The 25,711-nt window shown below is 41.2% G+C and overlaps 1 protein-coding gene across 5 annotated transcripts; it reads left to right on the forward strand.

Annotated features, from left to right (window-relative positions):
* The first annotated feature begins 7,470 nt into the window (after positions 1 to 7,470).
* On the forward strand, positions 7,471 to 22,508 carry LOC104315424 (SERTA domain-containing protein 2-like). 5 transcript variants are annotated; one of them, XM_069783285.1, is made up of 3 exons: positions 7,471 to 7,594; positions 10,673 to 10,801; positions 18,842 to 22,508. In XM_069783285.1, exons 2-3 carry the CDS (start codon positions 10,743 to 10,745, stop codon positions 19,695 to 19,697), a joined length of 915 nt encoding a protein of 304 aa, XP_069639386.1. In that variant the 5' UTR covers positions 7,471 to 7,594; positions 10,673 to 10,742; the 3' UTR covers positions 19,698 to 22,508. The 5 variants fall into 5 exon arrangements, with proteins under 5 accessions (XP_069639386.1, XP_069639385.1, XP_069639387.1 ...); XM_069783284.1 differs by having other exon boundaries at positions 7,475 to 7,634; XM_069783286.1 differs by having other exon boundaries at positions 7,561 to 7,594; positions 10,673 to 10,791.
* The last annotated feature ends 3,203 nt before the right edge of the window (positions 22,509 to 25,711 follow it).

A 25,711-nucleotide genomic window follows, 5' to 3' on the forward strand; every position in this document is an offset into this window, starting at 1 on the left:
AACAATCTGTTTTACTTGTCACTGTTTGTTGTAGTATCAGAGATTGCTTCAAAATTCTAAATCCACAGGAAATTTTTCTTTATGCTTTTCTGTGTGTGAATAGGTCCACTGAATCAGACAGCAGATGCCTTAGGGTAAAGCAGAAAGCCAGGCAGTTTCAAAGTTTTATAAAGGGAACATTAACATTGAGTTGAATAACGAAAAATCTTCTGTCCCTCTGGGAAAGTTCTCCAAAACTCCTCTGAACTGTGGTTGAAAACCCACAGGTCTGAACAACTGTGGGTGTTCCCCTCTGCTTCCCCTTAATCTCCATTTTCATTGAATGAGCAATTGCATGCTAATGTATTTAAAAAGATGCTCTCCCCCTGCCTCCTTAGTGGGCATCAGTCTCCATGTTACAGGTAGGAATTAGTATAATATGTTCATAACTCTTAAACCGAATGTGTCAAATGCATGTGTGTGTATATGTATCTGTATCTCTGTGTACAAACCATCTAGCTGGGTGCATTCCTTTACTGAGGAAGCTATGCCTAGTTAGAGCAATTTGTAGAGACTACTTGGCTTAACGGGAAAGGTATTAGGTAAGTATGCATTTATGTAGTTAAGCATTTAAATAGAAAAACATATCCTGTTTTATTATGTTCTTAAAACTTATGCCAAATCTTATGTGCTTTTACATGCCTGGTATCTTGGCTCAGGTCTTCAGCAGGTATAAGAATTTGTATTGCTGAAACTTGCACAGTCACTGCACCAAACTGATGTGTGCCTAGAACTGGTCTGACTTTGCAAGGACCAGTCAGTGCAAAATCGGCTTGTCTCCCTACTGCTTTATTGGTGTGTCTCAGTCAAATTCAGCTGCTCATGCTGGGTAGCTTCACTTCTCCTGTTTTGTTTTTTTTTAAAAAAGGAACTGTTGTGGTTTAACCCCAGCCAGCAACTAAGCCCCATGCAGCTGCTTGCTTACTCCCTCCCTGCAGTGGGATAGGGGAAAGAATCTGGGGGAGGGGAGTAAAACTCATAGGTTGAGTTAAAGACAGTTTAATAGGATGGAAAAGGAAGGGAAAATAATAACAATAATAGAATATACAAAACAAGTGATGCACAATACAATTGCTCACCACCCACTGACTGATGCCCAGTCAATCCCTGAGCCCTGGTGCCCCCTTGGCCAACTTCCCCCAGTTTATGTACTGGGCGTGATGTAATATGGTATGGAATACCCCTTTGGCTCGTTTGGGTCAGCTGTCCTGGCTGTGTCCCCTCCCAACTCCTTGTGCACTCCCAGCCTCTGCTGGCAGGGCAGTGTGAGAAGCTGAAAAGTCCTTTGCTTAGTATAAACACTGCTTAGCAACAATTAAAACCTCAGTGTGTTACCAACATTATTCTCATCTTAAATCCAAAACACAGCACTATACTAGCTACTAGGAAGAAAATTAACTATTCCAGCTGAAACCAGGACAAGAGCTTTATTTTTTAACTTGCATTGTCATTTCTTTGCTAGTCCAAAAACATCTTAGTTAAATATGCATCACTTAAAGGTTAATACAGTATTTTTCCCCTCTATGTATTCCTCTAAGATACTGAGAGACATCAGAAATGATAGGGTGCCTTTAAAACGGTGAATTTTAAATTACATGTTTTGTGAACTGTTACTACAAATAGCAAGAGATACTTGCTGATGGTGGTTTTCTTAATTTCTACATATAAATGGGAAATAATTTAACTCTGTTAAATTAGGAAAGGCTTCTGTCAGATTTTGCTACCACTTCCAGCACCCTTTTTTCTTTTATGTGCTCCTAGGGAAAAGAGTCATGAAGCTTGCACAGCAGTCAATGCTGTGTCTCAAACAAGGCTGTTGGTCTGAATGACATAACTCAGCTGTAGACTTGCACAAAAGAAAGTACTTTCAAGCAAACAGCTAACATCAGGTCTGCTTTCTTCTCAGGTAACCTTGAATATCTGTCCATATCTGTTCCCTTCTGCCTCTGTGCCTGTGGTTTTATTTCTCCTCCCTTGCCAGAAAATCCAGATCGCATGGAGCTTCTGAAGCTTGGGCATTCAGCAAAGGCAAGAAGTGTGAGGATCCAGGTTGCATTAACAATGGCTTGTGCACACAAAAGCTTGTCTGCTTATCGCTTCCCTGTTTGTTTGCTGTTTGGGTTTTTTTAATCCCCTCTCTCTTCTGCAGCGCTGTGAGTTTATCTAGCAAAAGATGTTGCCTGTCTCTGTGAACATAGCCATATTTGCCTGAAGGAAGAATTTGGTAAACGAAGAGGGAATCATTTCTTTGGATGAAAAGCACCTTTCCAGACTGCCTCAGAGGCGCAGCAGTGAGGGTTTCAGCCTTGAGCAGGTTAGGGATGCACATGCAAGTCTTCACGCTCACCAGGAATTACCTGTTTTCAAAGCTGTCCTTAGACTTTTTTGAAGTCTCAGGTATGCCTGGACTGCTTTAGGAGGCATTTTAAAAAGCGTTGTTGTAAATTGACTGATAGTATAGTTTTATATTGTAATTATCAGGCCATTATGGATGTCTTGTGCCTCAGAATATTGATTTGAGTGTATGACTGCTTTACAGTTCTGCAACTTACTCCATACTCCCATATAACTAAACAAACTGTCAAAAGCTAGGATGAAAAAAATAATGCATTTATTTGGTGATGTCTAGGGTAAGACAAAAATGCTTTCAAAAGTGACTTCTTTTCAAAGTGAAAGTCTGTTTATGTCTCAGGCCTAGGATGTATAGTCCCTTATGCAAAAAACCCGTGACTGATCATGACAAATTTTGATTGCTCATCAACTCTTAAATGAGTGTGATTTCGCACTATGTGATTAATACTGAAAGTACAACACCACCAAGTTCCGAAGAAATGAAATACACATCTTAGGAAAATACGTATTTTTGTCAATTTGGCTTGTTCAACTGTAAGCTTTTGCAAGGATTGTCTAAACTCCTTTTGGTGTCTCTTGCAAAGTTGACAGTTAAGATAAATTTTCCTATATTTTCAAGGAAGTTCCGCAAAGAGATGAAATCCCACTGAATAATTCAAGTTGTCAGGAAAGAGATTTACTTCAGATGTCTGTAGTGACTTGACTTTTTTTTTTTTAAGACAGTGAAAAATACTAAAATTTCATTGTCTGACATGATTTTCATAAGTAGTAGTAGCTTTTTTTTAAAAACAATTGCTCCTTTGCTTAACCAAGATTTCCCCCAAATGAGTGTTTTATGACCTGAAGAATTATTGTGGTAAATGTTGATGCAGGACCAACATGTCAACAGGAAAATATAAAGCTAAAGGCAACTTTCCATTGCAGGGAAAACATTCAGTAATTTCAACTGTCATCTTTTTAGGGAAGAATAATTGAAGATACAGGTGATTACATGACTTCTTGCAAAAACAGAATTAAAAAGAAATTGTATCCACATGTCTGCTGTATTTGGAAGTCCCCTAGGAGCATGTGGGAAGTGGCAAGTACATACTGCAATAGTAAAATGCTGCAACAAAGCAACAGTACATTGTATTTTTCATGTGCCGACTACAGACAAGTTTTGGAGATCAAGAAAATGTAATGTAACTTCAACCTCGGGTTGTGCAAGCTTCCAAAACAGGACTTCTAAAGGAAGAGCAGGTATGTTGCTAAAAAAAAACAAACACCAAACCACCACACACCAAGAGTTTTAATACTCAGAGGAGAAAAAAACGGTACTTAAAACAAATTCACTTTTCTGTGTTTGAGATAATTACTGAGACAAATGCTAGATACGGAAAGTACTGGGTGTTGGGAGGGTTTTTTGTCCAGTGAGCTGAGTGAAGTTTAAGATAAAACTGTTGAATGGTTATTTGTTTTAATTGAAGCCCAGTAACATGGTTTGCTTTTGTGTGTCTTCTTTGTTTGAAAGGTATAGGGAGAAAGTGCTTTTTCTTGTAAATTGTGATTCTTTTGACAAAATAGCATAATGGCTTATTTAGTACTCTGACAAATATTCAATAATGTGTTGGTTTTTTTTTTTTTTAAATTATCATCTTGAGTCATGGCTTGCTTTTTTTTTCTTTTTTTAAACTTGAGTAAGTGTGGGATTAGTTAGTAGTTCACAGAGGCTTTGCCACCAAAAACGGGTGGTAAAACTAACCAGGCTTTTGTGCAGTAGGCACTACCCTTTCTCACTTTCTTGTGGAAGGATGGCATACATGATCATTCTGTCATTCAGCTTTAGCATAGCTAATGAATTTCAACCAAATCTGGCAGACCTCACAGTCACTACATTTTCGGAGGGATATTTTTGGTGGGTTTTTTTGTGTGTGGCTTTTCTTTAAGCGTGGAGGTGAAAGAAAGATCAGAAGAAAACTGCATTCTGTACTGATACACAGTAATCCAGATAAGGGAGAGACATTTATAAGTTCCCAGGCATAAGACTAGCTACAATTAGAGCTTGTACCTTAGACACAGAGGCAATTAATCACAGGCATAAATCCATAGGAAAGCAGTCTTCATTAGTTCCTGTGTTCCTGGAACTGTGTTTTTGAATAGATGCCGAAGGTAAGTAGAAGTAGCAGACCTCCAGTAATCCTTTCAGATGAGTTATATAGAGACCCTGATTGGGTTTGGGGTTGGGGTTTTTTCTGGCTCATGTGAAATTTGCTGCAAAAGCAAAAATGCTGCTCGTGAGAATGGTATCCTGGCTTGCTGCGGTGAGTGTAGTCATACTGAAAGACCATGTTTAAATCAAAAAAGAAAATCGTATTGCTAAGTCCTCTGTTTGCCTCGAGGTTAAAGGCAAAACGGGAGTGCATTAAAGACTCCTAGAACATGACCTCATTTGAGAAAGTAAGGGCCTTTTAAAGAAAAGGTTTTTTTGTCAAGAAAGACCTTACACGCGAGCTCAGACCTCTGAATTCTTAAGCCTGTGAGACAAGCACAGCTCCTCTAGCTTAAGAGATGAGTTGCATGGGACATAAACATCTCTAAGCCGAACTAGGTTCCGATTCTCTTACATGAATCCCACTGTTGACACAAGCGAAAAAGTGACAAAAACCTTTGCAAATAACCAGTGTATTTTCTTTAGTTTCTGTTAACTTCTCCAAATGTTAGGCCATAAATCCAAAGTTCTAATGCACATATTTAAACAACTCCATGTTAATTTTTTTTGTAGATCTTGTCAGAGCATGTATGAAATGGAACCGATCTTTCTAGAAATGCCTGCTGTAGAAGGCATGCGCACCCTTTTCTGTTAAAGAAAACAAAAATTGGTTGCAAAACCGCTGACCGCATTATGTTCATAATTTAGGAAAGAGTAGGGAAGGCAGGGTGACCGGTGTTGGTGTCTTTCTGAGAGGTCTGCTGACCGGGAGGAGAATGTCAGGGTGGCTCGGGTACTGCATTAAATCCCTGTAGCTGTAGAGAGGAATGAATTGTCTGCTGTACCAGTGCTACGGGGTTGCCTGGAGAACATATAGTTTTGACCAACAGGGGTCAAGTCTAGAAAACCTAATTTTTGCTCAAGTTATTAAAACACTGTAGTGGTGCTGCTGGTTAAATTACCGCTTTATATGCTGCATTAGACATAGTCATTGCAGATCGGTCCTTTCTACACCAGCTACCTCTGTACGCCTATCCTGTATCTGTTCCTCGGAGATAATCCCTGGCATATGGCAGGGGTCGGTCCTGGTGCGATACTCCTGCTTGTCCCTGGTTGACTTGAGCAGACAGAAGAACCCTGAACATCTTAGAATTACTTTTCCACTTAAGGCACGGTATTGGGGGGGGGGGGATATTTGGTCCGCTCCTTCCCAGCTGCCACCGGTCCCCCACTCGCACTTGGTGCAGCAGATGGACTGTGGGGGTAGGGGTGTCACCCCTCGGCCGTTCGGGGAGGCATCCTCCTCTCCGGCAGCGTGTCAAAAAGGATTCGTTAATGCTTCTTGCGGCAGCACTCGCTCCCCTTCTGTGCTCCGTGACCCCCGGCAGCGAGGTCAGAGCACAGCTGTGGCCCAGAATCGGTGGCGGCAGGCTGCAGGAGAGAGGTGGGCTGGAGAGATGTCCCCTCGCCGCCGGCGATGGGTCCTGCGGGGGTCCGCTGCGGCGATCTGTGCCGCTCTGCCCTTCGCCCCTTCCTTGGGGTCACGGGCCCTGCGCGCTCCTACCCCTGCGCAAATGCCCGTCAGGAGGCACGGGGGTTAAAATCGGTTGGGCCTGAGGGGCTCCAGCGAAACATCCGTTTTCTTGAGCTGAATAATCACAGAAAGCAACTGATCTTTCATCGGAGTTGTAGTTCACCACCACCAGACAACCGCAAGTGTTTCTGTAGTATTTATTAGACCAACATACAATCCGTGTGTGAATTTGGTTTGCGCCTGCGTTCCGCGTAGGAAGAACCTGTCTGCGCAAACGTGCTTGATTTTTGTTTGGTTTTACTGTCCCGCAGATCAAACCGAACCCATCTCCGAGAGAGCTGAGCAGCTTTTTGGGGATTCATCAGGTAACCCACGGTAGGGTTCGACAAAGGCTCAAAATCAATCTTTACAAATACTTAAATGCCAGATTTTGAAATCGGGTTTGCGCACACACTTGTGCCAATATAACTTGATTACGCAAATGCCTCTGGAAAGCAAATATGAGAGGTTTGAGCATGGCCAAACCCGCCTCATCTTTAAAGGGGAAAAAAAAAAAAATCAAGTGAATATTTATGGAAGAATTGTGCAATGTTTGATGTAGCTTTATCGCTGGTCGGGAGACGCGTGCGCCTCGTTTCCCAACTGCCCTGGAAACGGGAGTTGTAGGAATGCTGCTTTATGGAGGCCCTCGCGCTTCCTCTTATTTAAATTTGGCAATTTCGGTCAGAGACTGCGAGTTATAACCAAAAAAAAAAAAGGCGGGGGGGGGGTGTTGCAGGGCTCGAGTGAGGGCTGGCCGGTCCCTCCGCGGGGGGGTTTCCAGCCCCGACGTGCGCGGCAGCGCCGCCCGCCCGGGGGACGCGGGACGCCGCCCGCCGCCGCTGCGGCCCCCGCCGGCCCCGGGGCCTGAGGCGCGGGGCGGGGCCCTGCCCTGCCCGCCGCGCCGCGTGCCGCCCCGTGCCTGCCCGCGCGCTCCGCCTCTCCCCCCACACCCTTCCGCCCCCCCTCCCCCCACCCCCCCCCCACCACCGCCGCCCTCGTCAGCGGCACCCGCGCCGCGCGGGCGGGGCCGCCTCCCGGAGCGCCGCGCCGGGGGACGGGGGACTCGGCGGCGCCCGTCTTCCGATTGGGCGAAGCCGGCGCGCGGCCCCGCCCTCCTTAGCTCGCCCAGCTTTCTCATTGGGCGGTGCCCCGAGGCCAGTCGGAGCCCAGCCCCCCCCCGGCTCGTCGGCCAGTGAGAAAATGGTTGCTGGGCAGGTTGAAAGGGCCGTTGGCCAATGGGAAGGCGGCCAGCTGGCGGGCGCGGTGCGCGCAGCGCCCCCCTCCTCCCCCCCCGCCGCCGCTGTGGGTGCCGCGGGCGGAGGGAAGGGCGGAGCGGAGGCTGCCGGGGCCCGGCGGGGGTGGCGCTCGCCTCCGCCTCCTCCCGGTCGGAGTCCCAGCCCCGCCGAAGGGAGCCCGGCCGGCTGGCTAGGGAGGGCACGGCAAGGCTGCGAAGAGAACGGGGGCTTCCTCCGCTCCCAGGTGGGGCCGCCGGGCAGGGTCGGGGTCGGGTCGGGCCGGGCGGCGGCTCTGAGGGAAGGCGCCGTGAGGGGGGGCAGGGGGCGGGAGGGCAGCCCCTGCCCTCCGCGAGCGTGGGGCTGGCGAGCCTGTGCGGGCAGGGAGACGAACCGGCCCGGGGGTGGGGGGGGGAGGGCAGTACGGGGTGCGGAGGGACGGTCGGGCACGGCGGCGGGGGCGGTCGGAAGCCCCCTGAGGGGGCAGGGGGCCCTGCCCGGGGGGGGGTGGGGGCAGGGCGGGGGCCCGGCTGGAGCGCGGGGAAGGGGTGGCGGAGACAGGTGGGGAGGGATGGCGGCGGGGGGGAGCCCCGAGGAGTTACGGCTGGGTGCGGGGCGGGGGGGGGTAGGGGAGAGCGGCCGGGTCTGGGGAGGCCGGCGAGCAGGGCGGCGGGAGCGGGGACCGCGGTGGAAGTTGTTAGCGCAGTTATAATTAGCTTGGCCGGGGTCTCTGGTAAGCTGGGGAGGAGGAAGGGGGAGGAGTGTAACTTTTCGCAGCTCGGGAAGCCCAAGGTTGTCTCTGGTTACTGCTGCCCGCCGCTGCGGGGGGAGGCGCGGGCGGGCGCCTGCAGGAAGTACCAACTAGTCTCCTTCCACAAAGGCCAAATGGTGGCAGGCTCCCTTGGGTTTTATTAGTACTTGTGCACTCGCAGGAGTGGCTGCAGGGAGGGTGGCAGGAAAGAGGCTTTCCCTGAGTCGCAGCTTTTTAATTCTGGCACTCGTGATCGCTGCCTCTTGAGAGTTGCGACTTGTGTGTTTGCTGCAGCTACATTTTTAATAGCAGGTTTTGTTTGTCTCGGTAAACGTGTATGTTAGCCTGAACTACAAGCAGGCGGATAAGACTGGAGGGGCATAAGCTTGGGCTCCTTTATGCATATCGTAAATTCATCTCTCTAATAGACGCAGTTAATGATTTCTGCCCTAGATAGGCCTGGAATTTTTCAAACTATGTTGGAACAGTTCATTTTCAAAAACATAGGTAGGAGCCCTGTGCAGTAGTTTTCTACTTTGTTTTTGATTCAGCTAAGATTCTTTAGTTCAGGCGTCTAACTGCAATGTGGAAAATACCATTAACGTTGAAATGAATGCTCTAATCTCAAATTTCTAAAGTGACCCATAAACGGGCACTAGGAAACTGCGAGGGAAGACGGTGAAAAAGAAAGAAAAAATAATTTACTGGGCATATAATTCATAGTGATTTACAGCTACTGTGTGTCTTCTATGGGGTTTTTTTAACAGACTGTAAAAACTAAACCTCGCAACCTTACCTCTGTACTTCTTCCCGACACTCGTGTGAAATCATACAGGGGAAAAATCATAACCTCAACAATTAATTTTGTGGGAGTCCTTTAAAGTATATAATAAAGGAATTAAATTTGATAATTTCTTGGACTTCAGCTCCTTCTAGCAAAGGGGTTGGACTTCTAAAATACGATTAGAAGTATTATTAATTTTTTACCAAACGCTTTTAGCTTTTTTTTTAACTAAGGTGCTGAAGTCTAAAACTCTTCAACATTTTTAGTATGCTTGTTAGCTTTTTTTAGGATTCTTTAATGCTAAAAAGACTTCACATTCTAAAACGTTTGTTCTTTTATATTCATTGTATAGAAAATGCAATGAATGTACATCTCCCCCTGTGACCTAACAAGTACACTGTAATAAACCTCAGTAGTGACCTTCTGAAGTCCTGCTGTTTCGAAGCAAATAGGTTATGAATCTGCCTGTGTCTGTTTGTTTTTATATTTTTATTTACAAATAGCATGGGTTTCCTTATGATGGGCAAGAAGTCAGCTTCTAGAAGGAGGAGGGAGATATCAGTGTGTCTATTGCTGTGGATTAAATTTGGCATTCTCAGGTCATGGGCATTTTACTGCTGTTTTACTACATCTTTACAGTTCTGAGATCTGTAAATGGAGGAGCCCTTTGCTAGCATCAGGCTATGAGTTGCTATGTAAGATCAACTGTATTTGTTTACTTGTCTGTCTGTCTAAATGTAAGACTGCCTTTCAGTATGTATTATTTTAAGATTTGTAAAATAATGTATCAACTCTGGATCACGAAGGACTGTATTTATCTGGATAAGTACTGATCCTTGCTCTTGTGGTAAATTTGTGAAGTAATTGTGCTGTGGTTGGGGTGCATGTGTCTGTGTGTGTATGTATGTATATTGTACACAAAGAAACATGTTAAATACAATCCAGGCGGTAGGCTGTTAGCCTGTATAAGGGCTTTAATTCTTGGGATTAAAAAACTTTGATTCTTCAGGTGAAGTTGAGACCTCAAGAGCATGGATCATGCAGTTCCCTCCACATCTCCTAGCCTAGTCCGTAGTTTACTGTCATTTCAGCCTTTTCACATTTCCCAGGGTTTCCAGTGCCTTGATCTAATCCATTATTTAATCTATGTGGTGTCTTGCCAAACTGCAGATGTTGCTATATCAGGGTTTTGACAAAAATGATGCCACACCTAATATTATATGCAATCATAGGACATCCTGCCAGCTATCTTCTCATATTGGTTTTGTGTGTGCTGAAAATGAGGGAAGTTAGGGAATTTAATAAAAATCTTAACTGCTTTCATAGCCTGTAAATGTTAGGGGATAATTCTGGAATGTACTTCTTTACAGTTCATGATATTGTGTCTCCTGATACGTGATTTCTGAGATGGTTACAACTGTAGATTGGTGTTCAGTAAGCTGAAGAAGTATCAATGCAAGTTCTAATCCTAAAGCTTAACACTTGGAGGATCAGCATTCTACCCTGTAGTATTCATTTATGAAAGACAGTTTCCACATTTTATGTGTTCATAGGTGGAACTGTTAGGTCGTCTTATTTCAGTGTATTCATGAACTTCAGGGGGTTTTATTCAGTTTAACTGTTTTAATAGGATTTAGCACAAATCATTTAAAAAGTTGTGTTGAATTCTGTGCTTAATACTTCTGCTTTAAAAAAAAAAAATCACATAGTAGTGAAATACTCTGTTGTTTGTTTTGTTTTTCCCATTAAGTCACATCATCCTACCTCGGTGGATGGCTTGGCCTCTTGAATAGTTCAGGACCCTTGGATGACCACACTTTATGCAAGATCTGGAATCTTCCTGCCTGGACTCCTTTCTGTTTTCTGAGGGTAACTACTTGTATGTTGTTATGAAATCATATCTTACGTGCATAGCACGTGTTGTGATAATCAGCTGTGATGTTATTTTTGTGGGTTAGAATGGTAAACTGAAAAACAATTTTTAAAAGTGGGGTATATAATATAAAGTGAAGTGCTTTAGGCTTATTCAATAGTATAAGCTCTTTGGTTTGAATATTCTGAATTTGCATTACTTTTTTTTTTTCCCTTTATCAGGAGGAAGTATTATAGTGTAACAAAGAATTCAGTATTGTCATAAGATCACATTTCTTGGAAATTTGTTAACTAAGGCCAAAGTCTTATAGCAAGGTCCACTGTTCAGCTGCTGAAATTGACTGTTACAGTCTTGTGAGGAGAAGGCATTTTGGATACTGAAGAAGAGTTGTTGTGTGCTACTATGTTAGAGAAAATGTAAAGTGATTTCTAATTTGGTTATTGATAATTACTTACCTAAATATCCCATACAGAGGGCTAGAGTAAATGCATGGTCCTCTCTCAGGAAAAGAGAACTTCCTTTTTTTCTTGGTTGCTTTTACTGTTAATGGTCTGATTTTTCTGTTAAAGTATGGGCATGCAGATTTGATATCATTAATAAACTATAACTTTTGTTATTAATAGATCTTTATTTAGACCACTGTAACCCTGATGTAGGTGAATACATCCAGTATCTCTGTATTTGAAGTAAATAGATACTGTAAAGAAAACTGAGAACTGTTCAGTTGATCAGAACAAGCTGTGAAGACGTATGTCATCACGTTTGCAGTTCTAATGATCATCTGTCTCTCCAGTGAGATACTTTGGTGGAACCATGGTGGTTTGGTTCTTGCTATTTGGATTCCTTTATGTTCTCATTTAATTACAGTTTAGTTTTACTATGGGAGTTTCTAGATTTAGTAACTCTTGATCATGTGTTAGCTTTTGCTAACTACTATTGATCCTTAGTTTAAATGATTCTGGGCCCTTCTTACACTAAAAAAAAAACAACAAACATAATCCACTCAAAATTCCTGAAAAAAAATCTGCTAAACACACACTCATAAAAAATATACGTGAGCTTTATATGTAAATGTGGAACTAAATACACAAGCTTAGAGGGGGAGAGGAAGAAGAGTGGCAGGGGTTTAGTTTGTTTTAAGGATGGAAGTTTTTCTTTACCTAACACTGGTACTCCCTCAGCAGCTTTCTATATTAGCCTCTAATGATACATACAAGCTTCTGAGAATACAGTTCATGTACTGTTGTAAACAGCCCTGATCCACTTGTTTTAGCTTGTGGAAGGTACACATCCTGACAGAGGAGTTTCTTCTCCAGAGTGAAATGTTGTGCTCTGAAACTTAGCTGCGGTAGTTTGTAAAGCAAAGCTCTTACCGGTGCTTTACGTAATAAAATGGGAGTAAGGAACTTAGGAAGATGTCCTTTAAGTGCAGGAATTTTCCAGATCCCATTAGACATAACATAAACAGGTTGGGGGGGGGGGGGGGGGGGTTCAAACTAACTTTTAAGTCAAGGTAAAACTTCTCCCAAGTGCTTTGTAAACATCATTTCAGCGCCTAAAATACCAGTGTATGATACGTATTTATTCTCTACTTCCACAAATAGTGAAGCGACAGTGGGAAGGTTATGAATTCCAGCCTAATTCTGTGCTAGAGTCAGTCTTCCTCTCATTCCTTTCCTCTACTTAATGAATACTATTCAGCCTACTCTTATTTTCAAAATGTGGGAAAGGAAGTTAGGCACATCCATAGGTGTGGGGGTTTTTTTCTGTGTGGTTTTGGGGTTTGGTGTTTGGGGGTGGGTGTTGTTTGGTTGGGGTTTTTTAAGTCTGAACAGTAGCATATCTTGGTTCTGTGTTCCAAGTTGCTTTAGTAGTAACAGACTTAAGTGTCCTGACTTAGCTCAGGATTTTGGTGACTAAAACATTGACATTAATTCTCCCTTCTTTGAGCAGCTATTTTCTGGTCGTTTCTAACTCCTGTAAAGAAGTTGTTACATAGGAGTTTAGGTATGGGATTAAGCTGGTAGGACTGCACTCCTCCCTGTATGTGCACTTTTAGCCACTTGTGCCTTCTCCAACAGTTACTCATCTCTGCTAAACTGGGGCAGGGCTGGGGGTGGTGGGGAGGCAATGGACTTAAATACATTTTTGTGTATTTTAAAGTGTCTTCAGTTCCAAATTACTTTTTACCTTGGTGTTTTCTAAGTTATTTAATCCTTCTTCGCTCACTTTTTCTTAATTTTTGCTATCGGCCAAGATGAGATGTTATGGGGATCTCCAATGCTTGCTGATGACACCAGATCAGATACACTGTTCTGTGTTGTCTGACAGCGTACTGTGTTACGTAAGTCATGTTCAAGTGATCAGTGTTAAGTCCGGATGGGAGAAAGGATTTACACTGTGTCTGTTAACTGTACCTTCAGCCTTACCTTTTTCTTGTGCAGCTTCTTATACATGGAATACAAGTCAAGAGCCAGTCCACCACTTAATTAAAACTATTAATGAAGTTGTGTTGCCTAAGCTGAAATGTATGTTGGATAGGGGAAGGATTGTAATTCAAAATAGTGTGCGGCATACATCAAATAATTCTGGGAAATAACCGTAACTGTAGGGATGTTTGTCTTCCTTTGCACTTCCTGCAGATAGATGTGTGCTTGTGAAATGTGCGTCCATGGAAGAGAGGAGAGAGCAGGAAATCAGATTATCAATTGGCTTCGGTCTGTCACTAGGAAGTTTACAATCCAAAGAGACTTCTGTCTGTTTTTATTGTTACATGTTTTCTACAGTTATGAGCCAAAGGAGACTTTGAAAGGGAAATACCCAAATTAGAACAGCAAGGAGTCTCTAATTTTGATTTTAATACTTAAGTTGTGTTACTGAAAATGAGACAGGCAGCTTTCACTTACAAGGTGCTTACAACTATTCAAATACGGTATTTCTGTCCTACCAGAAAAGTGATTTTTCACTCCGGGACAGTCTTGGGCTGAAAAATGCAACATTGTGGCTGTATGAAAAGCAAGTCTGAATTTAATAATATCCTAAAAAGAAAAGCCAGAAGGGACCACTATCAATGAAATGATTTTGACCTGCATAGCGCAGGCCAAGTATTTTATTGATGGTCTTACTATTTAAACATACTCTTTAATGGTAAATGAATAATTCTTGTGTAGTTGACTATAGTGCTTGTTTTGTGCATGAAAAGTTCATGTTCAGACAATACTAGCTGTGGCAGTCAGGTTTTATATACTAATGTTTTTTGAAGCTTTTCTTTACCAAAAATTAAAGCTCTGTGTGGTTCTGAGTTCTAAACATTGTTTAACTTGCTCTTAAAACCTTTTTTGGAAGGTGAGGAAGAGAAAATTAAGAAGTAGTTTGCCCAGATAGAAGTAATTGAGGGTTTTGACATGCTGCGTTCTTCTTTGTGACTGTTTCCAGCTGTACTTCCTAACCATGTGTCCGTGGCAGCTGCACTGCACTATCAGACCCTGTGACAGATGGAGCTGTGTTTTTCCTCTGAAATGGTGGCATGAGTCCTGTATTGTCCACAACGCATCGCAATGTGAATTTTTCTTGGTAGCCTGGAACGTTTCTTCTGAGTAGCTGCACACTCTGACCAGGCCTGTTTGTTTGGTATTCTGTGTGGATTTGCCAACCAGGGACATGCCTGTTCTCTCCCAAGTTTTTTTCAAACCCTGCATGGTGTAGGATTACAGTGCATGGATGCTTCCCATCTTAGCAGGGAGGAGTTTCTATGAAATGTCCTCCATGGAACTGGAAGGAACTGAGGAACACGCTGTCAGAGGCAGAATTTCTGTGTAGTCTCCTTTGTAGTTCAGTGACATGGATGGAGAGTTTGGCGCTCCTAAACATTGAGTTCACTTTGTTTCCTTTTCTCTATATCTGCAAAATAATTTTAATTAAAAAAGCATTCTGCCATAAATGGCCTGTGGCTCAGTTTGCATTACTATAATGAGAGAAGATGAGAAAATGCCAGAAAAAAATTACTGAGATGCAGTGTGGTTCCTCATTGTTCTTTTTTTTCCATGACAAAAGATTCTAAAATAGAGCATCTGAACTCAAAAAAAAATCTGGTTGTTGAATTTTTAAGAAAAAGTTCAGGAGAAGGGTGACTTCCAGCTTGCTTTATTCTTTTATTATTGAACAGCTATGTATACATCTCACATTTGAAGTTGGCGTAAACTTTAATTTTTGCTCAGTTTATTTACTTACAAATTACAGAGTTATCAGATTGGCACGGTCCAAAATCCTGTTACTTGATCCAGTTTTTTGAGATCCGAGTAGGTTCCTGGAATTAGGCTGGAGTAAGGAGAGTGCAGTTTCTAGTCACTCTTTGTGTTTTAGTATGCCCAACTTGTGCTTCTTTGAACTGGCTGTGCTGTTCTGTCAGCTGATTGAAAGGACTGACAACTGTGCAGCGATCACTCAGTAATACAGGATTGTCTGGGCGTAGTAGCGTGGATTTTTGTGTGGACTTCTGTTTGTTTTCCTTAGTACCAAAAATTTAAGTGGGGGGAGCACTGCATAATTAAATAATGTCATCAACATCTTATATTGCAAAGTAATGCTATCAAAAGAGAGCATTTGACCACTGTGTGAATTTTGGGTTTGGAATGTGTGTGTTAATACGCAATGCTACAAAAGGACAAGTTACTTAGAAAATATGGAGTAGTTTAAGGATATGACCCTGTCAGAAATTCTTGTGCTAGAAAGTAAAGCAAAAAGCCTGATAAAATGTAGATTAGCTGGTAACAAAGGGGCTTTGTATCTTTTGTAGGTCAGCAGCTGAGTGTGTTTGACAAGAACTGAAATTTAATGTCTCCTGTAGCAACCATGACACTAGTCATTTTTAAATCCACTGTACCAGTGGTACTCTGGTTTTCATTAGCCTTTTCCAAATTTTTATGTAACCTCTGAAGTCATCTAGCTTCTGGAGGGAGACTTAGGGATCCTTGCAGTTAGGCAAAAATCATACTAAACAGGCAGAATTTCTAAAACATAAGATAGGACTATGTTTGTGTACTTAAGAAACAATAAAAAAATCTTTAACATCTAGAGAGTGGGGAGTCCTAAGTAGAAACATTTGAAGTTGGAGCAAATAATGTTTCTTGCACTTCATTTTTATTGTTCAGAGTGCTGTCGTGCTCAAGCTTTGTTACATATTTCTAGAATGCTCTGGAACAAATTTTATGAAGGAAAATTGAGGAATGAAAAGGAGGGTGTCTGCATATATGAGCATGGAATATTTAGTCTAACTACTGTATGAATTTAAAAGTTAAAACATTTCATTTTAAGTTGTTTTTGTGAAATTGTAGATCCTTGCCTATGATAGTTAGCTTGCTCTTTAAGCTCGCTTACAGAATTTAAATACTAGCACATTTTTGAGATATTAGAAATCAACATTCTTTAATTCAAATACATAAGTCTAGTATTTCCTGTGTGTCTAACAAAGTGTAAATATATATATTTTAAAATATATTAAAAGCAGTAAATCGTCAAAACCAAGCATTCTGAACATATAAAAAGTTAGAATTCCTGTTCCTTGTATGGTCTTAATTTTGTTCCCTTGTGAGTGAGTTTTGGTCTGCTTTAGTTAGTGGAGAGAAGAAAAAAAAAACAAAACAAAACTAGTGTGCAGTCTATGGGAAGGATGGTGCTTAGTGAACAAATAGCCGTTTTTATTCTTTTTGGTAATGGTATGGGGTAATGCCTTAGGTAGTACACAAAACTTAAATGCTACTTAAAATGGAGAGTTAATAATTTTATTCTGAGTTTTCCAGGATTTGCAGACACTATTTGTCTTTGTGATATGTTATGAGTTGGTGTGTTTAGCAACAGTTTTACTGTAAAGTCCTGCATAATTGTGATTTTTCCATAGATTGTGTCTAAAATTATTGATTGCTGACAGTGTTGTCAATAGTTTGACTGAGGATGCCTGACAGACACACACACACTGCCCCTGAAAATACTTTCTATTATTATATTTGGTGCCTGAACTTTGTATCCAGGTTTCTTCTGATCTTGTTTGTAATTGAGTGCTCAGTACTGTCTGGTTCTTTTTGCTCTAAATGGAGTGCTGGAATGGGGGAGCGATACGTGATAAGTGTGGGAAGATCACCTAGGTGAATAGGCACACCGCATCCAGACACCTTATGTTTTTTAAACAGATTCAGCTGGTGCTGTGGCAGTTCAGCAGAAAACTCTGGAGTAAAACAGACTTCCAAAGTTAAAAAATTTCAGCAGTGGTAAAATCACAAGTAATTAAAGTTTGTTGTTGTTCTAATAGTGAATGTGTTAGTAAACTGAACTGTAGGCCAAACTACTACCTGTTATGTAAAAATGCATTCTTATGACAAATACAATTTCATCCAGATATGTCCCTAAAAAAAAAAAAGAGTGGGTATGATCAAGAAGTCTTAAACCTGAACTCCTCTAGCATCTGTCTGTTTTTTCTTGTGTGTCTTCCTGAGAAGTATGCACTGCTTGCTTACTGCTTGCTTACTTCCTGTTCCTCCAGAGGAGCCGAGTTCTCCAACAGTCTTGTCTAGGCAGATGGATGTAGCCATGGAACCCTGCAGTGCTTCCTACAAATCTGGAGAAATCCCAAAAGTAAAAGAGGCTTTATCCTGCTGCCTTCTCCTTGTCCCCAAAAGTCTAGCAACAGGCTAGCAGCTGGCAGCTGCGGCAATCAGCTGAGCTATTGCTGGCAGTATCCAGTGCTCACATGAAAAGGAAGCTGGGAGGCCCTCTGCAGCATGCGGGGTCTGAATCATTGTGTGTGAAGGATCTGCCCTTAATCTGCCACTGGGTGTCTAATTTATGATTGCTTAATTTTTTTTCAATTGTTTGGGAGCAAGGTGTCTGTATTCCATGGACACATCAAGATTTTACCAGTATTCCTGTGCATGGTATACTCCTTTTCTGTGTTTATACCAGTGATTGCATAGTGCTTGTTGTCCCTAATAAAACACTTGATATTTTGAATGGTAACTGCAAAGTATCCAAGCATGTATTTGTTTGGATCACGTGTATTTTAGGTGTGCGTGCATACACTTTTTTGTACCACAGTGTTCTAGACCTACCATATTTCAATGCAAAAGCACACAAAGCAGACTGAAAGCAACTAAATTCTATTTCTTTTCTTTTAGCTGTTTATCAAAATTGGTCACTTTTAAAATGCCATTTGATAGCCTCTTGCTGGATGTCATTAGTGTTAAGTCAGTTGCAGGTTGTGAGCCATGAGCACCGGTCATGATTCTGTGAGCTCTGTGGCCCAGCCAAATTTCCTCCCACTATTTAGCTAAACTACTAAGCTATGGAATGGATATAAGGATCCCATGGGAGGCCCTGTTGTTGGTCTTACTGGGTGGTTCAACTGTAGTAAAACAACTTTAAGTCACCAAAGAAGAGGGAGAGAAATGAGTTCTACAGAGAGTTCTCAGAGACACTGAGACATTAAGAATACCTTAATGAGAGAAAAATGGGTGTTGAAATTAGCTTTAAAATCTTACCTGCTGTACCTGGGAATGAATGTTAAAATGAAAATGTTGAAATATTTTTGTATAGTTATTATAATCCTTAGTATGAGCATCAGTTTTATTTCATGTGGACATTCAGATATTTCTCATTAATTTTTGTATGCTATTAATTTAAATGGATAAGAGGCTAAAAAGCTCACCTACTAAAGATTTTAAATAATGAAATTTATATTCTTATAGTAGAGTTAAAATTAAACCTTAAACCCAAAACTCTAGAAGCATATAGCTTTTTTAAAAAACAGTTACTATATTTCTTTCATGTTTTCTGTTTTAAAAAAAAGATTGTTCTGAAATAATAGAGCTGAAAAGTGCATCTTCTCAGTGAAAGTAGTATCAGGTGTACGAGTTTATTCTATCTTTAAATGTTGTATGGCATTAGAGTCTAAGTTAACCGATACATTGTACACTACAGACTTTTCAAAAGCGTCTGTTGAGATCTTGCAGAAGTGTTAGTCTTGCCCAAGGTTAATTCATAATTTCTCTCTTTCAGGTTCATGTTGGGGAGAGGTCTAAAACGCAAGCTGAGTGACTATGAGGAGAACATGGCTGGTCTCTCGAGTGCCTTTGATTCCAGTCGAAATTTGCCATATCCACTTAAGAGGCAGTTGGTGCTTAATATGTGCCTCACCAAGTTACAGACGTACAAAATGCTGGTGGAACCGAACTTGCACCGCTCTGTCCTCATAGCCAACACAGTACGGCAAATTCAAGAGGAAATGAGACAAGAGAGTAGTCATCAGCCAATTAATGTCTGCCCTGGCATTACTCCTAGTTCTCACAGCTACACAGGGATGGAGTCATCTGGGATTTCTCTTCAGTTGCCTTCAGGTATTAGTCAGCAAGAGTCTAACTGTTGCGACTTACGGTCTGTAGAAGACCCAATTGAAAATAGCCTGCTCATAGTTTCAGATGATGATATGTCATCTGCTATTTCGTCTATTCTGAAGGATTTAGACTTTGTAGAAGATATAAGCCCGCCTACTTGTCTGGTTCCTACTGGAGACGACCAGCCAAAGTTTCCAGAAAATACTGGTCTAAAACTAGAAGATGATAGACAGGATTTGAAGGGAGCTGAATGTGTGTTTGGTTCCTTTGAGATTTCAAATTCAACTAGCTACTTGAAGGATTTGGCAATAGATGACATTTTTGAAGATATTGACACTTCAATGTATGATTCAGACTTTTGCTGCCCTCCATTAATGCCACCCAGACCACCATCTCTTGCTACAGAAGAACCATTGAAAACCTTTCCATCTTGTAATTCTTCTTCAGCAAGCAACATTCAGATATGTAGAACAGATCTGAGTGAGTTGGACCACATCATGGAAATTCTTGTTGGATCCTGATACTTGTTTTACCCAAAGATACTTATTAACTGCCACTTTCATTTGGTTTCAGGATAAAAGCCACTGGAAAAGTTGTAAAGAATTCTTTAAAACACAAACTAAAAATAATTTGTCCGTAGTGGGATTTTCTAAATAATTCCAAATCTTATAAACCAAAAAAAGTGGCAGATTTTTTTTTTAAAGAAATATTTATTTATCAGAACTGTGCAATCATCTTTTTCCTTCCAGGGTGTATGTGGAACAATAGGCACATACCCTTATCACCCCTCATGCCTCTTTCAATAAACTTTTTTATGTGCAATTTTTAATTTGTCAGAAGAATTTACATGCAAAACAAATTTCATACGAGATGATCTTTTACAAAGCCTCCACTTTATTTTTAATATCAGAGTCTATGCCAGGTTGGCATACGTCAAGTTGCATAGTTGGATTGCGTGGATTGCAGGCGCATTACTAGAGATGGGTATATTTTAAAAATGAGACACACTTCGCTTTCTTTTGGTCAGCAAAGCAGATCAAGACACTGATCAACGAAGTCTCTTGCATTTTCTAAAGCATTCAGAACTATTTATTTTTGTAAATTTTATAGTCTTTCTACATTTTACTACGTTATTTCATCATAGTTCAAATATAATGGACTTCTAGTTGGATGTGTTTAGCACTACCTCTGAGCTGAAATGCTTTAACTCTTTCCAGTGCTTCGTCTAAGACTGCAGATCCTGTTTCTATTTTTTTTTTCTGGGGGAAAGTACTTCTAACTCATTAAGCTGATCCTTTGACAGTGACCTAGCTGATTTGTGAAATCAAGGGTATTCAATGTTTAAAAACTTTTAAGTATTTACAAATGTAATTTATATGTAGATTGTGCAATTTTAACATTTTTCTGTCAGTATTATGTGCTTAGATTTTGAATAATCTTGGCGTTCTTTAAATTAAAACTTACTATGTACAGGTAGCTTTTTAATCTGTTTTGGAAAACACTGTCCTTCAACCCTGCTTTCACTACAAAGTTTAAGATGATTTTTATGTGCAATATTATTTAAAAAGATACACATTTGTATACCTGGCATTGTGGAAAGAAACGCTTCAAACTTAAAACTTCTAGCACCTTTGGGGGATACTCAAGAGTCAACATGTCTGTATCCTTTAAGAAACAAAGCTGAGAACACTTCTTACTACACCAGTGCTTACTGCTTTGAATACTCCTGAAATACTCATTGATACGTGGTGAGTCAGTGCCGATGACCAAGTACCATCGTGCAGCTGTGTCTGTGGGAGCTCAGGGGTCTGACCGCTCAGATGCAGCGCCAGGGCTGGGGCCTGCGTGGGCTTTGGAAGCATCGTGGTGGTTGCTGCTGCCGATGCTGCAGATTGTTCTGGGGAGGGAGGGATGTGTGTCTATCGCAGGTGTGTATATAAGTATATATAAGCGCACTAATTAACTGAAGATGAGATTTGCAGTGAGAACTATTTCCATAAGACAGTTTGGATACTGTGTTTCAGCTTGAACTGAGGTCTATATTGATCTTTTCTATTGTCTTCTGAACTACACACTTGCACATTAGTTTTTGGGGTTTTTTTATTATTTTTTAATTATAAAACTTTTACTTTGTTCTTGAAAGCTGCAGCACCTGTCTTGTAAGAAAATTTGCAGTTGTAAAAGCTTTGCTTTGGTTTGTTGGTTTTGGGGGCGGGGGGTGGTTGTTGTTCTGCTGAGACTTTTCATGAATGGGGCATCGGCAGAGGAAAAAAAATGTTGCCTGTGTGTTGCATCTCACAGAAGTTGAAATCCTGGCCCTACTGAAGGGGCCGGGGTGTCGCCTAGTATTTCTAGTCTTAACTGATGCTGTGGCACACCTACCTTGTGCAAAGATCTCCATTTTTTACTGTGACTATTTTGGTTAACAGTTAGCTGCCGATACAATTTGGTATCCCAAACCAATGGAGAACCAGTTCAGGTCACATCCTCGCAGCCATCTGGGTTGTTTAGCAACCGAAGGGTATAAATGTATTTATATGCATATAATGTATTGATTCTAATATAAAACCTCTGATCTAAAGTATTTTGAATTGCTGGATAAAGGGATTTGTTTGAAGAGTGTATAAATAGTTCTTGAAGAGGTACAGCTTCAGAATGTACACAGATTGTGCATTGTGTATAGACTACTCTGGCTTTTCCTCAGCCTCTACTTTTGTATTAAAGATATGACTGAATAAATCCTTGAAATATTAAGGGCCTTCTGCACTGTGATGAAGCAGAGTTGTGGTTAAAAATGTCTTTAAATTCAGTAATGAGGGATAAAATAAAAAGACTGCATCTAATTTCTTTTTGCATTTGAAAATATGGAATGTTACTATGCAGTAAAGATATTTTGGTATGAAAATTGTATTATGTAGCAAATAGTGAATGCTTAATAAATCCACTTACTCATGTTGGAGCCCCTACAGAAACACAAGAGAAGACAACTTGCTTTTCAGCATTTACATGCTAAAGTTTTTTGTATGCTTCAGAAAAAGATTAAATTGTTGGTAGATGTTTTATCAACAATTCAAAATGCAATTTTTGTTCAAGTGCTTGCTACAAAGCTCTGTTTCTAATTGGTTGCTTGCATCACAGTGCCAAGACCATAAGCTGGTATGTAATGCAGTTCGGTTATGTATGGAATTATGTGCAAAGGGAAGTTTAATTTTTAAATATGCACAAACTAATTTTAAAATCCTTCCGTGTAAAATGAAGTTAGAGGCTAGTTGTGGTGGACCTATTTATTGTATGTTTGGAAATAAAAGCCACAGTTTTGCAGTTTAACCATTTATATTTTGAAGCCTTCAGTATGTGACTGTTTTAAAAACGAAACAAAAAAACATGGTACCTTGCCACCCTTCATTTGGTCTTTTGCTCACAAAGATGTAACATTATCCCTAGGTTGCTGCTCTTGTACCTTTTTTTTTTTTTCCCTCCCCCCCCCCTTCTTTCTCCCCAGAAATACTTGTAATACTTAATACTGTAAATACCTTACACAGCTTTGCTGTTACGGAAGTTACACATGCCACCATAACAGGGTTCGACTCGAGGTTTCCTTGTAAGCTGAATGATAGATTCCTTTATGAAAGTACTTTTTATTAATAGTGCTACAGCTTGAGCCGGGTGCCTCCGGAGAGGGACCCAGAAAAAAGAAATCCCTGGGCAATTATACCCTTACAGTCTAAGCTCCCCGCCCCTCTCACGCAATAATTTGGACCAATAGTAATATTAAGGTCTGGGGTTGTCTTGCTTTGTATTGGTTTGACTTGTTTGCTATTTTGTTCCTAAGCGGTTGCTATGTGGTCATCTTACACCATATCACTTCCTCCCAGGTTGTTTTGGCCAATTCTGTAGTTAACTATCCGGCATGTTGCAATACTGTTCTTACAGTTCATATACCACAATCTATAGGCTTTGTCTGCTTTAGCTATTAATATTTAAGCTGGTAGCTTTGTCCACTCTAGCCATTATTAATGTTTAAGCTGTGTTAGCTCTAAGTTTTGACTAGCCTTTTCTACAATGTTGCATCCCTTTTACATGTCCTGTCCCCACAGAGCATTTTTTCCGGCTGGTGGGGTGGGGGGATTCCTGTTACGAACAGGTGACATATGTTTGTTAGCATTTTGCTGTCCTCTGGATTTTGTCTCAACTGCCCTATGTAGTTTTCCAGGCCCACGCAGTTCTTTGTGTTGCTTCAGGGGTTGTCACGCTTTAAAGCAAGTGTCAGATACGAGTGTCCTTGATGCACACACTGTTGACACTTCAGACTTGCATACTTCTCAGTCTGGGACAAAAATACTGCCACTCAGTGCAAGTAGAGGGTTGCTTGCTAGTCTGTGCTAATCCAGATTACACCAGTGACTTCAGGTTTAAAGGTTTCCAACCTCTTCCTGTTGTGGACCTCTAAAATGACATCCTGACTCTTCTGCAGTGAACTTCATTTTATTGAGGAGACTGCACTGGCTGCTACTTATAGACGAGGAATTTGTCCTGCCTTTTGTCCTGGAGCCTGCTGACCACAGTGTGAAAAGCATAGGTCTAGAAGTAACTTCTTCACAGGAATCTGGCTTTGGCTGTGAGGTGGTTACCATTGTGGTGTTGGCCCTGTGACTGCATTATTGAGCAGGACACCACTGATACTGCAGTAGACCTGCTCTTGTACTGATGGGTCTTGAGGCTCAGCAACAGAAAATGCTGCCTTGTGAAGGTATGCTGCGGTTTAGTCGTTCAAGGAAATATTTTTGAAGTATTGCTTTCAGGTCATGTTGAGACTCTTTAAAGGTGGTGTAGGGTTTCATGTACTTTCATCAATTTTAGCCACACTGAAAGATCTGAACTTAGAAGTGTGCTGAGCAGCACAGCTCAGTGCAATGCTGGTTTAAAATGTGGCTAGCTGCGGAGGTGCAGGTACAACCCAGAGTGCTCTGTCTAGCGCAGTATCCTGTGTACTGGAAGGGAGACTTAAAAAGACTAACTTTCCAGGTCAGGCAAGAGTAAAATACACTAGAGAAAATAAACTATCCATTAGTTCTGTGCAGAAGACGAGTTATAATTCGTTGCGAAACTGATTTTGAGCTATTAAAAAACAATATGAGAAGTGAAGAGTTAAGCTGTTAAGATGCCAAAGTGCGTCTATAAAAGTATGTATTATTAAAGCAGATGTTCAGGGAAGCTGGACGATTTTTGGCATTTAAGTATTTGCCCAGCATTCACAGGCATCTTGCCTTGATTGAAAAAGAAAAAAATGTTGCAACTTCATTCCATACATTTTTCCCTCATTAGGACCCATTTATCCCAGCAGAGCATTACGCTGGGCTGGCTGTGCTTTGGCACCCGGGCTGTGCTGTGGGATGACAGCTTTGGAGGTTCTTATCTGTGTTTCAGTAGGGGGAATGGAGAACTTCTGCTAGATGTGGCTGAAGCGAGCCTGTTGCGTCTGCTGGCTGGGTGCGTGGTTTGTTTCTTTTGAATCCTCCAGAGTGGATCTGTCAAATTAAACTCGGATCCACGGGGAAGTTTGGGATTTAACAGTTGATTTGAGTGCAGCTCATTTTGGCCAAATTCCCTCTGCCATCTTAACTGGAATAGGAGAACTCTAGGAAGTCCTCCTGTTAAAAAATGGGACAACTATTAAAACTGATCTTCACCATTAAAAAGATTAGAGTGCTTTTAAATCCTGTAATGACCCTGCACTTTGAAAAGCACTTTTAAGCTTTTACAAGATTTGTTTGTTTTTTACTCCAAGTCTTCTGCATATGTCCAGCCAATGGTGGGCTTATGGTATACTTAGAAATCATCCTAGGGTCTGGAATGTGTGTCTGTTCCCTCCCCCCTTTTTTTTTTGTTAATCAAATTCTACATATTATTTGGACTTGTAAGTCTACAAATACTAGCAATAGCCGTTTCTAAAACAAAACTTCCCAAAACTTTGCCTTCCCACTCTGCTCAATTTTAAGGATTGTTGAAATAAGCTCCCTAAAATTTCACGTTACACCTTTGAACAGAGTATACATTGAAATATTTTCAGTCTTTCACAATGTAGTTGTTCTTTTGCAAAGCTGTTTACAGTGTTCCTTCTACAAAGGAAGCATTTCAGTAATTACATTGCTGATTTGAACTTTTAAAAACTTTGTTCTGTGGGTATATTTTCCTTCTAATCTCAGTGGAAGAAAAAGGCATTTCTGCCTAGATCTGCTGTCTAAAACTCACCTTGCTTTAGTTTTCACCTTTTCAAAATCCTAAGCAAATGTCAAAAATTGATGGTATTTGCTTTCTGCAAACACAGGGTACAGTAACATGTTTAGTTCATCAAAACTCAGTCTTTCATAGCCAAGAGCTCACCACCAAGATGAGGAATGATGAAATTTGTACCTTAAAAATACTGAGATACAAAGTTTTATTTTCTGCGTGCACCATTTTCACAGAATAAACACCTGCTCCTCCTCAGTGCAGCCGTGCATTCGGAGAGTGGGTGCGCAGCAGTTGTTGGCAT

This window comes from Haliaeetus albicilla, chromosome 5 (assembly GCF_947461875.1).
Source record: "Haliaeetus albicilla chromosome 5, bHalAlb1.1, whole genome shotgun sequence".
Taxonomy (NCBI): Eukaryota; Metazoa; Chordata; class Aves; order Accipitriformes; family Accipitridae; genus Haliaeetus; species Haliaeetus albicilla.